The sequence below is a fragment of the Nelumbo lutea genome, chromosome 1 (genome assembly GCF_056320005.1).
Source record: "Nelumbo lutea isolate HS-2025 chromosome 1, American lotus-T2T, whole genome shotgun sequence".
Taxonomy (NCBI): domain Eukaryota; kingdom Viridiplantae; phylum Streptophyta; class Magnoliopsida; order Proteales; family Nelumbonaceae; genus Nelumbo; species Nelumbo lutea.
The window spans coordinates 180,113,761-180,129,921 of record NC_142684.1 but is presented as its reverse complement, the minus strand read 5'-3'; the positions used below and the strand labels follow the sequence as shown (position 1 = coordinate 180,129,921).

The following is a 16,161-nucleotide window of genomic DNA, read 5'->3' as shown; positions in this document are numbered from 1 at the left end:
AGGGGGCATTTGTTTTATGGTAATGAGGGCAGATAAGTTCTAAGTTGTTGGGTTTTATGGAGAAGAAAGGAATTCATGTTCGGTATTTTATGAATAAAATAGTTATTATATAATTTTATTTAATAAATAAAAAAATATTGATAAATAGATTTATCCACGTATATGTTTCTCAACAAATAATTACTTTGATAAATGTATTTATCTAAATAAATGAATTATCAATAAACGAACGAGACAACCTCAATCAAGATTCAGCCCTCCCAAACAAGCCCTAAAACAAAGGCTTGACGGGCCAACCTCTGCTTCAATTCTCTGGCACTGCCCAAGGGCCAAGGCAGCTCCAGTGATTTGGCGGGAGATTTCTTTGTCAGGGAAGAAGGGAAGGAACAGCGTTATCAGAAAGAAGATCTTCAAACCATCGGAAAATCAGCCATCAAAAATGGCTGCACCTAGTGGGAGTGGCAGCGGGAGCGGCTCTTCTAATCCTTCTCCTGCAGCTCCAAAAATCCTCTTAGCCAAGCCCGGATCCGTCCCCGCTGGCTCCACCGTCGCTAAATTAATCCGTGGCGGCACCGGAGGCGATGACGAATCACTTGCCCTCCGTTCTCGTCTTCCGCCTCCCGGTTCTCTTAATCTCCTTTCCGATTCCTGGGAATTCCACATCGATCGAATTCTTCCTGTATGTTTTCTGCTTGTTTCCCGTTTCCCGACTGACTTGCTCTGTTGTTTATGCACAGTACACTGTAAGCATGCTTTTCTATGTTTTGCAGTTCATGACTGAGAACACTGATTTCACGGTCATTGGTGTGATCGGTCCTCCCGGCGTGGGGAAGTCGACGATCTTGAATGAGCTTTATGGGTTTGATGGAACGTCTCCTGGTAGGGCTCGTATAATCAATGGTTTATTTGAGTCTTAAAATTTCGAACCTTTTTTTTGTATCAGTTTCCAATTTCGTTTCTGGAAGTCTCTTCCATGACTAATCACGGCAATAAGAGTGTAGAATAAGATAAAAGAAACCCATTTTGAGTGGGATGGGAGATAGAAAGAGCAAGAATCCCTTTCTTCTGTTTTGGGTAAACGGCAAAAGTTAAGTCACGACTCAAACGCAATAGCCTCACTGACGGGATTGAGGAGGTGCAAAAATGAACCTTGAACTCATTTTGGCTCTTATGAAGTCCCAGGGTTTCTTTGTGTCTACCCAATACTACTATGCAATGTTCACTTTCCACTCCACATACAATATCTTGTTAATTTGGCTCAGCTACCAAAATACAATAACTGGAAATGTTCTTTTTTTTTTATTTTTTTTAAATGATAAAGTACAGATTTAAATTTGCTTCAATAATTGTATTAAAGATACATCAAACCCATCTACACCAGTGGACTGTACACTGGAATATATAAGATACAATTTACACCCCAACTGTCAATTACCCAAAAAGATGTCCCTAAAAAAGAAGGTATTCCTCTAAACAGTTTATTGATTCCTAATCATGAATACAACATGCCTTGAAATTTCCTAGCAACCCATTTCTTCTGGTTCAATTTTGTCTTCAAATCTAAGCATTTTTTTATAGGAAATAGTAACTTTCATTTAAGAGAGATTAAAAGGTACATCTGTCACCACCCAAATGGTGGCTAGGCAAACCAATTACAATAAAAACAAAACTACAAACAGGCCCAGAACAAAGTCTCCCTATTTACTCTTAGCTTAGCTAAAGTATCAGCCATTCAATTTGCTGATCTTCTTGCCCACTTGAACTGCACCCTTAAATCCCTTGCTAAAATCAAAATTTCCCTTATCAGTTTCCTGAAGTACCATGTGCCCAGATTTCCTGCTTGCAACCATCCTAATACAAGTTTGGAGTCACCTTCCACTTCTAACTGTTGCATTTCCCATTGTTTTACCAATCTGAGACCCTGAAGTAGGGCCTTTATTTCTGCCCCTAAAGAGTCTCCTACCCCTATTGGACCTGAGTAGAGGGCCAGCGCTCTTCCTTCCTCATCTCTGAAGACTCCTCCAAATATCTAAGCATTTCTTTCAGTCCATGTGGCCCAAAAACAACAAGAGGAGTATAACTGAAAATCCTCTTGCTTCTGTAGAAGCACTTAATCCACCGCTCTCTCCCCTTTAAACACTTATTCCTAAGCAGCAAGGTAGAGGATTATCTATGTCTGACTTTCCTAATCTGTTAGTCACTTGATTAGCTTACTCAAACTCAATTATGTTGCACTTCATGCTATCTAGCTGTTCTTTGCAGACTAAATTTTTTGGAAGCTCTGCCTGGGGATCTCATTTGGTTGTAAATTCTACTTGATTTAGTTTTATTTGCCATTTCACCCTAAACAATATTTGTGTACATCTCTGCATGCACATGCCTATTGTACATATAGAATATAGATATAGACTTAAATAGTTAGAGATGCAGTGTCATGTGTAAACCATTGCAAAATGACCTATCTATGAGAAGTGTCTGAATTCCTCTGTGGTAAACAGTCAATATGCCACTGTGACAGTTACACAAACAATCACAACCTCAATATGCTGTCTCTTGTTGGAGAAGATCATCCTTTTCTCTCCCCATGGTTGGTAAAAAGTCTTCCATGATCATGATGGCTTGTATGAACAAGCAATATTACTTCTAGGTTCCATTTGGTTGCACATAAAATGAAAGATAATGGATGATTTCCTGAAAATTTCTATTTTATGGTTTTGGTTACACATAAAATGGAAGTGGAAAACTTTCTCCAAAAAAAGTAAGCACTAACTGTAGCAAAATAACATTCCTTCTAATTATCTGTAAGCCATTTTCCGGACAGAATGATTTTCTTGACTCATACAACATTCGTACAATTCTCAACTGTTCAAGTTTGTTTTCTAAATTAAGTGAAGCACCAGGAAAATTAGGATCGGGAAGATTTCTTTTCTTATTGAGTATCATTTTCCAAGGAAATCATTTGTTTTCCTTTATTTTACATGAAACCCAATGCAGCCCGTGTATTTTGTTCCACTGTTGGTTTTTATGACATTATGCTCCAATTATTACTTCATCTGTGCCACCTTGCAGGTATGCTTCCACCTTTCGTAACAGAGTCGGAAGAAATCAGAGCAATGGCAAGGCACTGTACTACAGGAATTGAACTAAGGATTTCTGCTGAACGGCTTATACTTCTTGATACCCAGGTTTCCTCTTGATATCTCTACCTCTCTTCCCTTTAATATTGTTGAATTCAGTTTCTGTGGCATTGTGCCAATAAAGGACTTTCTGATAGCACTAATGCATCTGTTTAATTATGGTTCATATGTTTCATTTAATCTGCTAATTTGTGACAGAAGTTTCTGTAATATATCTGCTACTGGATATGTTGGTCCTGTAATGCTCTGATAACTATAATACACTAGTAGGTTCCATGTTTGGTAACAAACAACATTTTCTTTTAGTGTTGTCATTGACTTAACATTCAAAGTTAATTCTTTCTTTCTTGAGGCAGATTTCAAACATTGGCAGAAAATTTTACCACATGACTGATTCCTTTTATCACATATGTGATGCAGAAAAGAATCAAGTGTCATACAGCTAGTTCGTGCAAGAGAAAAGAAGACTATTCTGGGGTGCCAAAAGTGAATCAATCAACCCCTCAAGAGCCAGCAAATATATATTTAAAACATTAGATATTTACAGAGAGGTCCTTAGAAGACTAAAGTGAAAAATAGCTATTTACATAAAAGCCCTCACAGGACTAAATAAGAAAATAACAAAAGGGAAAATACAATACAACAGGAACTTCAAAGAATTATACATCAAAGGGACTCTTCACACTCCCCCTTAAATTGATGCAAAGGGATTAACATCAGTTTGCTACAAGGAATAAATGTCTGGATCTCGTCATTGCCTTCGTGAAGATATTAACAACTTGCACATCAGAGGCAACATGAGGAAGGGAGATAGAGCTAGGAAGATATAAGTCTTTGATAAAGTGACAATCCACCTCAATGTGCTTCGTCTTTTCATGAAAGACAGGGTTAGAAGCAATCTTTATAGCACTAGTGTTATCTGCATATAGAGGGATAGGAGTAGAGAAGAAGTGACCCAGGGCCCTAAATAGAGATTGAAGCCAAACAATTTCACTGCATGCAGATGGCATTGCCTTGTACTCTGCTTCTGTAGATGACTTAGAGACAGTTTGTTGTTTCTTGCATTTCCATGAGATAAGAGAATCACCCATGAAGACACACCACCCAATAGTGGAACGGTGTGTGTCGGGGCAGCCTGCCCAATCTGTATCAACATAGGCCCTCAATTGGATAGGAGAGGACGAAGAAAAGAATATGCCCTATGATAAAGTGCCCCAAACATAGTGAGTAATCTGATGCACATCAGTCGAATGGGGTTGATGGGGAGTAGAGGCAAATTGGCTTACAACCTAAACCGCATGTGAGATGTCAAGACGAGTCATAGTGAGATAGATAACAAGTTGTCGATTTAGGGAGGCATCAAGAAGTAAGGGGCCTTCTGACTTAGACAATTTTACATTCAGCTCCAAGGGAGTATCAACTTGTTTGTCATCAATATGACCGACCAGCTTAACAAGATCGTAGGCAACATTATGTTGGTAAATGAAATATCCCTGGTGACTTCTTTGAACTTCAAGTCCTAAGAAATAGGTGAGAGGACCCAAATCCTTCATGTGAAAGGAACTGTGAAGGACAGATTTGAGCTCCTGAACTCCCTCTATATCATCTCCTATCAACATGTCATCTACATACAATAGAAGAATCATAATACCCTGGGATCTTTTCCGAACAAAGAGAGAGTAATCAGAGGCACTTTGGCTATACCCAGCTTTCACAACAATATCTCAAAAATTTCAAACCATGCTCGAGGAGCTTGCTTCAGCCCATAGAGAGATTTCTTTAACCAACAAATGAGGGAAGGATCACTAAGTACCTTGGAGTGGGTTTCATATATACTATTTCCTTGAGATGCCCATGTAGAAAAGCATTTTTCACATCCAATTGATAGATAGTCCAAGAGTGTGCTATAGAAAGGGCTAGAAGAGTACAAATCGTAGTGATCTTGGCCACGAGAGCAAATGTCTCCTCATAGTCAATGCCATACTCCTATGTATAGCCGTGAGCCACAAGTTAGGCTTTGTATCGGCTTAGAGAGCCATCAGATTTCAACTTGATGGAGTAGACCCACTTGCTCCCAATAATAGAGCCATCAAAAGGGGTCCCAACTCCCAAGTGTCATTCTCATGCAAAGCTTGAATTTCTGCATCCATGGCAGAAACAGGAGTGATCTAGAGATAACTGGGAATATCTGTAGAAGACAAAACAACCAAAAAGGAACTATGGTTTGAAGGAAAACCATACCAATCAGGTGGTCGAGAGATGCGAGAACAACGATGCAAAGGAATAGAAGGAACAACAGAGGGATCTGAAATAGGAGTGTCACTTACAAAGTTGTTTTGGACAGGTAAAGGAGTTGGACCGGGAGGAAGGGGGGTCATAGGCGGTGGCGTTGGACCATGAACTCGCTTGTGAGAGAAGACGAGAATGGGAAGATCCTTCATAACAGTTAAAGATGGAGCATCCTGTGAATCAAAGTCATACAAAACAAAAACAGAAGGTGCAGATAACTTGGCTACTCTTGAAAAGAAAGAGATGTGCTCAAGAAAAACCACATTCCTAGAAATTCGAACACGACGTGCAGAGGGATCATAGCAAAGGAATCCCTTGTGATTAGGATTATAACCCACAAAAGCACATATAACAAATTGGGCTGAAAGCTTAGAACGTTTCACAGGAGGGAAGGTGCACAAAACATAGGCATAAAAAAACATGAAGACAGGAAAGATTTGTAGGGCAACCAAACATTTTCTGATGAGGAGACATGTTAGTAAGAACAGATGAGGGAATACAATTAATTAGATGCACAACAACACTAGCAGCCTCCACCCCAAATGATGGAGGTGCATGTGACTCTTGCAAAAGAGTTCTCACAACACTGAGAACATGGCCATTTTTTTGTTCTGCCACACCATTTGCTGAGATTGTTAGGACAGTTCCTTGAACTTTTATGCCATGATGTTTCAAATAAACCATAAATTCTCCATCATTGTATTCTCCCTGTGAGTTAGAACATAGGATCCTTACACTTGACCGAAACCAAACTCGAACCATAGCATGAAACAACTGAAAGGTAGGAAAGACTTTTGACTTGTGTTTGAGAAAATATATCCAAGTGTACCTAGTACAATCATCAATGAACAATACAAATTTTGTATCCCAAATATGAAACAACAGATGAAGTCCATACATCACTATGTATAATTTCAAAAGGTGAAGTAGCATGTTCAGATCTATGAGAAAATGGAAAAATATGATTCTTACTCAAACAACAAGTAACACAAGAAGTATCAAAAGTTTTCATAGAGGGAATTTTAGTTCTAATGAAGCCAGAATCAAACAAAAGCTTAAGTTTTTTAGAGTTTGGGTGACTCAAACATTTATGCCATAAATCCCAGACATTATTTCTTTGACCCAAAGCAGAAGTCGATGAAGAAGTGCTCAAGTAAGCAGAGGATGATGTTGATTGAGATTTCTCGAACTCCAATGCAAACAAGCGGCCCAACCTATGCCCCTTCCCTTTCACCTTCCTAGTGCACTGGTCCAGAATAAAAAAACCATCAAAAGAAAAAGTTGGAATGTTATCTTCAACCAATTAACCAACTGAAATAAGGTTAGCAGTAAGTTTAGGAACAAAGAAGGTTCCGGTAAGGGAAAGTGAGTTTGAGGCTGAGAGTTTGAAACACAAATCATTACTCCCAATGATATCCCGTTTCTCACCATTGGCGGTAACAATTTGTTTATGATGGGTCTCAGAAAAAATCATTTGATGGTTCAGGGTGGTCTCTAGTCATATGATTCGTTGCACCAGAATCAATTATCCAAACATGAGAGGGAGATGAACAGTAACCAGAAAACTCACCAGGCAGGCCAATAGCAGAAAAAGGCAGATGAGATAGCAAAGGATACCAGTTGCTGTATTTCTTCCTTATTCATGGAAGCAGAAGATTCACCTTTGATAGTAGAGGCATCGGTTGTTTGACCTTCAAACATCTGATAAGTTCGTGGTTGATTCTTCTTCACAATACCCTTAGAGGGACGAACTGGGCAGTCTGGAATGATATGACCATGCTGCTTGCAGTAAATGCATGCGTTCTTTTTCTTGCAATATGAGGTTATATGTCTAAACCCCTTACATTCATAACACTGGGTCTTAGAAAGATCCTTTCCACCAGATTTCTTACTTCCATGTGCAATGAAAGCAGTTTCAGCCCCTGAATCATGATGCCTCTCCTCAATGTTTGCAGCCATCATTAGTCTAGTTTCTTCCCTCAAAAACTCTCCAATCACAGAGTCTAAATCTGGAAGGCTACCTCTACTTAAGATATTATACTTGATTATTTCATATTCAGGTCTCAATCTCATCAGGAACTGGTTCACCTTTCTGTCCATAAATCATCAGGAACTGGTTCCCTCTGGGGGATCAGAGGGATCAGTGTTTACCGGTTCATATTCTGCCCATAAATCAATGAAGCTTGCATAGTACTCTTGTATCTTCCTATCCCCCTAACAATAGGCAAAGATCTCATACTCAATCTGATATTGTCTTGGCATGTTGGAGTGATGATAAACTTTCTCCAAGTACGAATACATCTCATAGGCTGTTCGCAGTCTTCTCATGGGAATAGAAATATGAGGAACAATGGAGCTCAGAATCCAGGAGACAAATTTCCCATTATCAAGTTTCCATTGTATAAATGCCTTAGTGTCTTTTTCATCAGGTTTACCATCAGTCCCATTCAAATAACTTTCAAGACCCTTTCCTTCAACAAAGAAGTCAAAATGGAACTTCCACATACTGTAGTTGGTTCCATCAAACTTCACTGGAATTACTTCCACCTCAGCCATTTCAGTCCAAGAAAAAGGAGGGTCCAGAGAAACAAATGACAGTACTGATATCAAACTCCCAAGTTTGTAAAGCACTACACTTGATTCCAGAAATGATGCAAATGCTGAAACCAATATCCCAGCATCCAAACAAGTGATTTTCTTTGGAAGAAAAAAACTTTCAGCAGCAAGGCAACAGCAAGCAATACAGAGAAACAACAGAAAACCAATTCAGAGGATATGCAAAATCACCCAACTTCAATAGTACAGTCCACAGAAATATTTGTTCCTACAGAGGAATCGAAATCCTCCAAAGAAAAAGCCAGAACAGATTTCTAGTGTTGACAGTTCAACTCAATAGTGTTTCAGGACTGTCAGACTGAGGAGAGGGATGGAATCACCCCAGAACTGATTTAGCACTTCAAAAGAAAAAACAGCTAAGAAGTGGGAAAGCCCTAGGGCGACAACAAATCTGGGGTCCAAGAAAAACAGATGGGATTCACCAACCTGATGTGTGCAGTATTCAGAAACTGCCACCCTAGAGAGGAGAACAGAACTCCCCAAATACAAGTCCTCTTTCACTGAAACTTTCTGAGTGGTAGACTTGATCTGGGCGACACAGCCAATAAAGTTTCCCTCCAATCAGCAGCTTTTCCAGAGAGTTCTGGTGTGTCTTCTCTTGCTGAAATCACAGAACAGGGTAACCCAGGTTTAGGGTTGATCAAAGCAACCCTAGCTTCAATTGATGAGTCCAGAGACCAGCATGCTCTGATACCATGTCATACAGCTAGTTTGTGCAAGAGAAAGGGAGACTATTCTGGGGTGCCAAAACCGAATCAATCGACCCCCCAAGAGCCAGCCAAATGGTATTCAAAAATCCGAGTTCGGATTCGTGATTCAACATAATCAAATCGAATTTGGATTATTCGAATGCTGTTACCAGTTGAATTCGAATAAGACATCTTTGCCGATTAATTTATCGAATCGAATTTGAACAACACTTGATTTGATTCGATAAATATTCGATTTGATTATAATAATTGTAACTATATAAATTATACTTATAATAAATGATGACTGTAATTATATTTATATTAAGTAAACATATTATTTTATTATTTTGTAAAGTACAATGAATGGTGGCTTTTGAAAAGTTTCTTTTTAATATTATTTTAAAACTGGAGAGTTGAATGAAGACAAGCTATTGCAGAGGCTATGATGATTTTTCGAATAATAGGCATGTCTCATTAATTATCTCTCATTTTTTAGTATTATTTTAATACCTTTTATGCTGATTTCTCGAATAAGATGCATATGTCATTAATAATCTCCCACTTTGTTAGTATTATTTTAATACTTTTTATGATGATTTCTCGAATAAGAGGCATGTCGCATTAATTATCTCCCACTTTTTAAATATTATTTTAATACTTTTTTATCAAAAGGCGCTTGTCTCATTTATTATCTCCCACTATTTGCATTTGAATCATTTCAGCTTTACTATTCACTTTCTTCTTCTCCGATTCAAGCCTGTATTTCTTCTCAGTTCATGGTTCATGGTTTAAATCTTTTTTATTCTTTATTTTTGAATTGCATTCTCTCTCTCTCTCTCTATGCATGTTGTAGAGCTAAATATGGAGATTGACAATCTCTCCATTGCAGAACACACGAATAGTGATCTCTCTATGCTTATTGCAGAACACACCAGCAAAGCAATACCAAATAGATGGTTATTATTCAAAAACTTTTTTTTTTATTTGTATTTTCCTTTTGTTTCTTGGAGGTTGGATCAATAGAGAATGAGAAAAAAAACTTCAAACAGGATTTCTTCTTCCTCATCTGGTGAAGTTGGAGAGATTGGCATTAAAAAAAATCTGAATTCGAATCGAAATCAAATATTTGATTATTTAAACGAATTTGAATTTGATTTAGTGTTTTCAAAAACCATCGGATATCAAATCGAATTTGAATGTTTATTTTTTTTTAATCGATTTTGAATTCGAATCAAGCCTGATTCTATTCGAAAAGAGAGGTCCTTGGAGGACTAAAGAGAAAAATTAATATTTATATAAAAGCCCTCACATGACTAAATAAGAAAATAACAAAAGGGAAAATGCAATATAACAGGGACTACAGAGAATTATACATCAAAGGGACTCTTCACATCAAGAGACTATATAATAATTATCTAGTATTGTTTTTCAATGATGTTACTATATTTTAAAATAAAAAGGTAATCATAAAAGCCATGTTGAGGAGGAAAAGCGAAAGAAACTAAAAAATGAAAAAATAACAAAGAACCAAATCATGGATTATCTAATATTAATCTGTTGATCAAAGCTATGCAGCTCAACAGGTGAATATGGATCAACAAATATACATGAGTGTTGTTATTGACTTCTGGTACTTATACTTAAAGAGTGAAATAACCTAAGCAAATAGCCATGAGGAAGATCTCTGCTTTTGATTAAATATGTGCTTGGTTAATTACTGTTTTGGAATTGTATGCTGTTACAGTTCACTGATGTCTGTTTCTCCCTTTTTTGATAAGTGTTCCTTGTCAACTTTCACTATTGAGTACTTGCAAAATATTATCTAGTTGAAATTGTTATGTCAGACTAGCTTAGATGGGAGGATTCAAATCACTTTATGTGTCTACGGTGGCTCAATAGGGGAAAATGGATGCACCCAACAGTTTAGTCATGGCATTGCTAACAAGCTTATGAGTGTCTAATAATTTTCATCTGGATCCTTGCTAATTGAAGTGAAGTCAGCTAACATTATTAGATGGAAAAGAGGACCATGGATGCTTTTCACTATATGCTAATGAAATAAAGTATTTAGTGCCAATCATATTTGTTCAGATTAGATGGATATCAAGAAAGTTGGTCACAGGCATAGAATACCATCTACAACAGCACTTGTAAGAAGAAGTGATCTGTTGCAAGTTGAAGGGGCTAGAAGGGCTAGGAGAAGATCCAAAAGGGCATGGGTCGAAGTAGTAGGAAATGATTTAAGCATTCATAATTTAACAATGGATATGTCACCGAACAGAACAGAATGGCAAAACAGGATTCATGTAGCCGGCCTGAAAAATAGTTGGGGAAAGGCTTAGATGAGGAGGACAGCGATGATGATGATGATGAGATGGATATCAAGAGAATTCAATCCCTTGCAGATTAAATAGTGAATTTTGGGTCAGGATGTTTCATGTAGGTAAATATCAATAGTCGACTTTGATGATGCTGGCCCCATCATTTTGTTAACAAAAAAAAAAAGAATCTAGATGATGATATATATTTTTTTTATTTTAACAAATAACATGAAGTTCTTTTATATAATATATACCATACACAAAAAAGGTCTCACTCAGCCTCTCAGGTAAGAATCATCTATCATGTGTATGTGATTCAATTGAATGTTTTTTAAGGTAACCTGAATCTGGAAGTTTTATATATTTTGACATGGGTTTTCTAATAGTTACCCTGCACCACCTTTATGCATAGTGCTTAATGCATCAAAGATTCAAGGTGCAGTATTCATTTTGGTTCTTCCAATCCCACACTTTCCAGATGCATGTTATTTCCCTCCAACATGTTGCTCTGGCCACATCACTATCACCCTGGAGGTTATAACACTTCTGGCCATGACAATGTTTCTCCCTATTGATCATTGACTTATTAGGCTGATAAAGGGGCACTTTAATGATTTGATCACTCCAACTTGAGTGCCCCTGAGTTCCTAAAGTTGAATAACCTCTTCCTCTTGTTTTGTAATAACTAGAAATTCTTTGACATTTGTTTTCCACCTGCATGCATATATGTCTTGAAACCATTTTTTAGAACTTTGTTCTGCTTTCCTTTCTTCCCATCATATAATTGTTCAGTTATTATGGTTTTTGGTATATTTCAAAAAAATAAAAGTAAAGATGCTGGTGTTGACTTGCACAAATCATTGTTTTCATTAACAACAGTATTCTTCATCATGCAGCCCATTTTCAGTCCTTCTGTTTTAGCTGAAATGACAAGGCCTGATGGTTCATCCACAATTTCTGTAGTAAGTGGCGAGGTCCTGTCAGCTGACCTAGCTCATGAAATCATGAGTATTCAGGTAACTGCAAAAATGGAGAAGAATCTTCTGATTCAACCTGCTAAATATAAGAACACATCCTACATAGTAGGCACATTGATATTTCATGAATTCAGCTAACACATCTGATGGAACTACCCTATTTTGGATTTCTGCAAGGAATCATTCTAGCTTGGTGTTTTTCTCACATCAATTTGTCATGTTCTGCTGGTGATATCAGAGGGAGTTCGTGATATGAATATGTGGCATCTGATGTTGACGGTATATATCCCTTCTTGATGATTACTTTTGTGCTACAAGTTCATCAAAGCAAACATATTCAGATATTCTGATGTTGCTACTTTGTGGCATGTCAAGGATTATTATTTTATTGATAAAGTTTGGACATGAAGCAAAATAGATTTCATACAATCTACAATCTTAAACTGGAAAAGCAATGCACCCAAAAAAAATTTCAAATGAGTTATCGGATTTTCTATTTATTTACATATAGCATTGCCTCATTTGAGTTGTTTTATTCAAATTTGGATAAAAAAATTAAAAATGCTTTCTGCAATATGAGAAATTATTTTGATTATCCAGAGTGTCAGTTTAACATGAACAAGTTGACTCATGCTCATTTATGTGCCTTTGAAGGTTGACTTGTTGAAACATGGAATACCAGATCCGTCTTCCTTGGCATCTTCCTACTCCCAGGGCTCCAATCTGGGCCCTGAAAAGGAAAACAAAGAGACCTGGCAGGAGGCTGGTGAAGAGTATTTGGCCTTTCCTGTTTTTGTACATACAAAGTGAGTATGATGAATCTGCATGGATATCAAAACCACATTATACACAAACTTTAGAAATGCAAATTTTGTATTGATCAAATAATTCATAACCTTCAGTCATATAGAAGTGTCGTTTTCTTTAGACTTAATATATAGTTTTCCCTGTCACCACATCGTTGACATCTTGTAATTTCTCACTGTGCTTCTTCAGTTAGAAGCTTAATTTTGTGAATCTTTTGTGTTGCTTTTTCCCTAATTATGTCTCCACTCAGAATTGCCTGAAGGGGTGATCAACTCCCGAAGTAATCAAGTTTGAGAAATTGAAGAGCAAGTCATCCATGTCAACTGACAATTGATATTTCCTTTGTGTACAGAGTGCAAGATCAACACCTTTCTCCTCCTAATATTGTGCGGTTGAGGAAGGCACTCTCACGATATTTTAATCAATCATCATTCATGGGAACGAAATATGGATACCAGAACAACAAGCAAGCTCATTCTTTTGGGTGTCCTGATATGATTGATGACTCGGGTTCTACCAGGATGGATTTAATTCTGATCCCATCAAAGTTTCAAGATGAACATCAGAGATCTCACTATGAAAGTTATACTTCCATGTTGGGGAAACTCCGTGACCAGGTATCCCTCTTTGTCACTTGCCAAGTTTAGGTTATTGCATGATGTTCTAGAAAACTGTGTCTACATCAGTGAAGGATATGGCAGATAAAGAATTTCTCTTTCACCTTCAGGTGTTGTCCATGAAATGTCAGCCCTTTGCAAAGAATGTCTCTGAACGTGAGTGGTTAAGGAACTCTTCTAAGATTTGGGAAATAGTGAAGAATTCGCAAGTCATTGCCGAGTATACTAGAACACTTCAGAATTCAGGTATGTTTAGGAGGTAGTCCCTATCTACTAATGCCAAAGGAAATTAAAACCGGTCATTCATTGACATGGAAAACAGAACTTTCATTTTAGCATTGCTTTATGGGGTTGGAAACTTGACAGTAAAAGTGATTATTAGAATAATATTACTTTTGTTGATCTAGCTTAAGTGCGGGTACCTTTTCAGGCCAGGTATTTTGGTTGGATTAGAATCTGGGTTTGAGTGAATAAGATTAGAAGCCCATCATTTGTTAGACAGATGGGCATTTTGCCCTATGTATATTGGTAGATGAACATATTCCATTGGACATGGTATGTGGCTCTTTGGAACTTCTACCCTTTTCCTTCCACCATCCCAGTCAGATCTTGAAGATCCATGGTTTCTTTGACAGTGTAACTAAAATAAATTGTCAGGACAGTTACAAATGCAATGTACTTGGTTTTAGTAGGTTTCCATAGAGGTTTCATTGTTTTTTCGTCCTTGGATTATTGGATTCATCTCTTTCCAGGTTCTAATGAATACTCCCTCATTGTCTGCTAACCATTGTTTTCAAAACAAATTGAAAGTTTGCTCTATATAATGAGAAACTGGGCCTTGGTTTTCAATACAGTTTGCTCTGTATAATGCAATTATTTTTATTCCTTAGATTTTTTTTTTTTTCATTTCTGTGGTTGTGCAAAGTCTTAGATCACACTGCTCTATGAGATGATGTCCAATGAAAAGGGCTCGCAGAAAGTGAGGAGCTGCAAACAGATCAGATCAAATTCGGACAGGGGTATTTATGAATCTGATCTGAGATGCCAATGGATATGTCAAACATATATTCGAATTCAATTCATTTACATATATAATATATCCAATCCAAATCTGATTCTATTGAAGTATGAAGAAATCTATATAAAAATACGATAAATTTATAACATTAACCAAAGCAAAAAATGTATACCATAAATAAAAAACAATTTATCTAAATCCCAAATCCTACTTAACTCTAAAGAATTTTAATACTAAAAAGTGATGTATGTATATCATCATATCCCAACGGATGGGATGTAGTAATATCTGAATTTCATCCAATTAATAAATGGATCAGATTTTCAAATTCTATTCAATCCGGGTATATTGAATCAGATTCGACCCATTCACAGCTCTAACCTCGACACATTAAGGACACCAACACCCTAATTCCCAACTTTGAGGAAAATCAGAAGTTAATGTGTTCTTGTGTTGCAAAAGTTAAAAAGAAGCCATGAAGAGTCAAAACCGGGTGGCAAAATTTGATCCAACTTGGACAAGTTGGGATCTTTACAATGAGACAACCGATGGAAAATGTTGATCAGTTAATGTACCAAGCTTTCTACATCAAAGGTAGGACAAATGTTTCCTGTTCTTTTTCAATAAACAAATATAGTTCATTAATCAAAGAAAAGAGCTACAAAGTTGGAACAAGTGACACGAATCAGAATTTACTCCTCACAAAGCGCACCTCAAATATAAATAATGTGCGGCTGGGACTTGTTGTGAGGTTGGTGTGAGGAGCAGATCCAGATCCGGACTCAGGTGACACGCTGAATTAGTTATGTTTATCCAGTTATCCCCCATGGTACATATCGGCTATTGGAGATTTCTTTGGTTGATCTTTAGTCGGAAAAAAGACAGTTTATGCTGTGCACAGGGTTTTCTGAGTCTAATATGTTGATTTTTATTAAGGGGCTGTTTGGAAAGTCTTTCTAGGTAGATCTTTCAACAGTTGAATAGATAAAAAGATATACTGAACTTTTGGGGTCTTGTTTTTAAAGATCAAGACTGTTTATTTTGCATTATGGTCTATTGGACTGTTAACAACAGTTAGAATGGATATTTTCAGTGTGAAAAAAACCAAAAGCTTCATTTGAAGCTTCCTAATTTTTTGCCTTTTCAATTTTTTCCCACACTCGTGTTTTTTGCATTTTTCGATCTATACAGCGGCAGAGACAGGAATTTTCTTTTTTAAGGGGGGTGGAATTAAACAAGAACATGGGGCGGAAAGGTTGGCGTCTATTACCGATTTTTTCAAAAAAAAAAAACATTTTTGTCTATTACCGATTTTTTCAAAAACAAAAAAAAAAAAAACATTTTTTAAGGGGTAGGGGGGGGGGGGGGGGGCGAGGACCCCACCAATATACTTGACTCCGCCCTGGGTCTACGTGATGTCAAACGGAAAATGACCAATTTTGTCTTTTGAGCTTCCTGCAGACCGAAAGATGCACCGAAAAGAACAGTTGTGGAGGTATGGCTGTATAAACTAACGTGTCACGTGGAGAGACAGATTATGGAACATGGACAATCAAATGTTTTTCATTGTAGTTGTCTATACTCTATACTTTAATAAAAATTATACATAAAATAGAAACAATCTTGAAAATGTAGGGAGATACTGTGAACAACATTTTTTTTCCATGAATACGGGTTGGGGAGAGGG

General features: G+C 37.2%; 1 protein-coding gene across 1 annotated transcript; it reads left to right on the top strand.

The window, feature by feature from the left end:
• The first annotated feature begins 232 nt into the window (after nucleotides 1-232).
• LOC148879558 (uncharacterized) lies at nucleotides 233-14,305 on the top strand. Its single transcript, XM_088961135.1, has 8 exons — nucleotides 233-679; nucleotides 771-879; nucleotides 3,070-3,185; nucleotides 11,952-12,071; nucleotides 12,222-12,311; nucleotides 12,687-12,838; nucleotides 13,192-13,456; nucleotides 13,567-14,305. Exons 1-8 carry the CDS (start codon nucleotides 440-442, stop codon nucleotides 13,717-13,719), a joined length of 1,245 nt encoding a protein of 414 aa, XP_088817261.1. The 5' UTR covers nucleotides 233-439; the 3' UTR covers nucleotides 13,720-14,305.
• The last annotated feature ends 1,856 nt before the right edge of the window (nucleotides 14,306-16,161 follow it).

Excerpts from the sequence above, each read along its gene's own strand:
- LOC148879558 (XM_088961135.1), top strand. The coding sequence starts at position 440 with ATGGCTGCACCTAGTGGGAGTGGCAGCGGGAGCGGCTCTTCTAATCCT. Across the intron at positions 12,072-12,221 it reads ATGAAATCATGAGTATTCAG|CTTGGTGTTTTTCTCACATC; the intron begins GTAACTGCAAAA and ends GAATCATTCTAG. Across the intron at positions 13,457-13,566 it reads TGGGGAAACTCCGTGACCAG|GTGTTGTCCATGAAATGTCA; the intron begins GTATCCCTCTTT and ends TTTCACCTTCAG.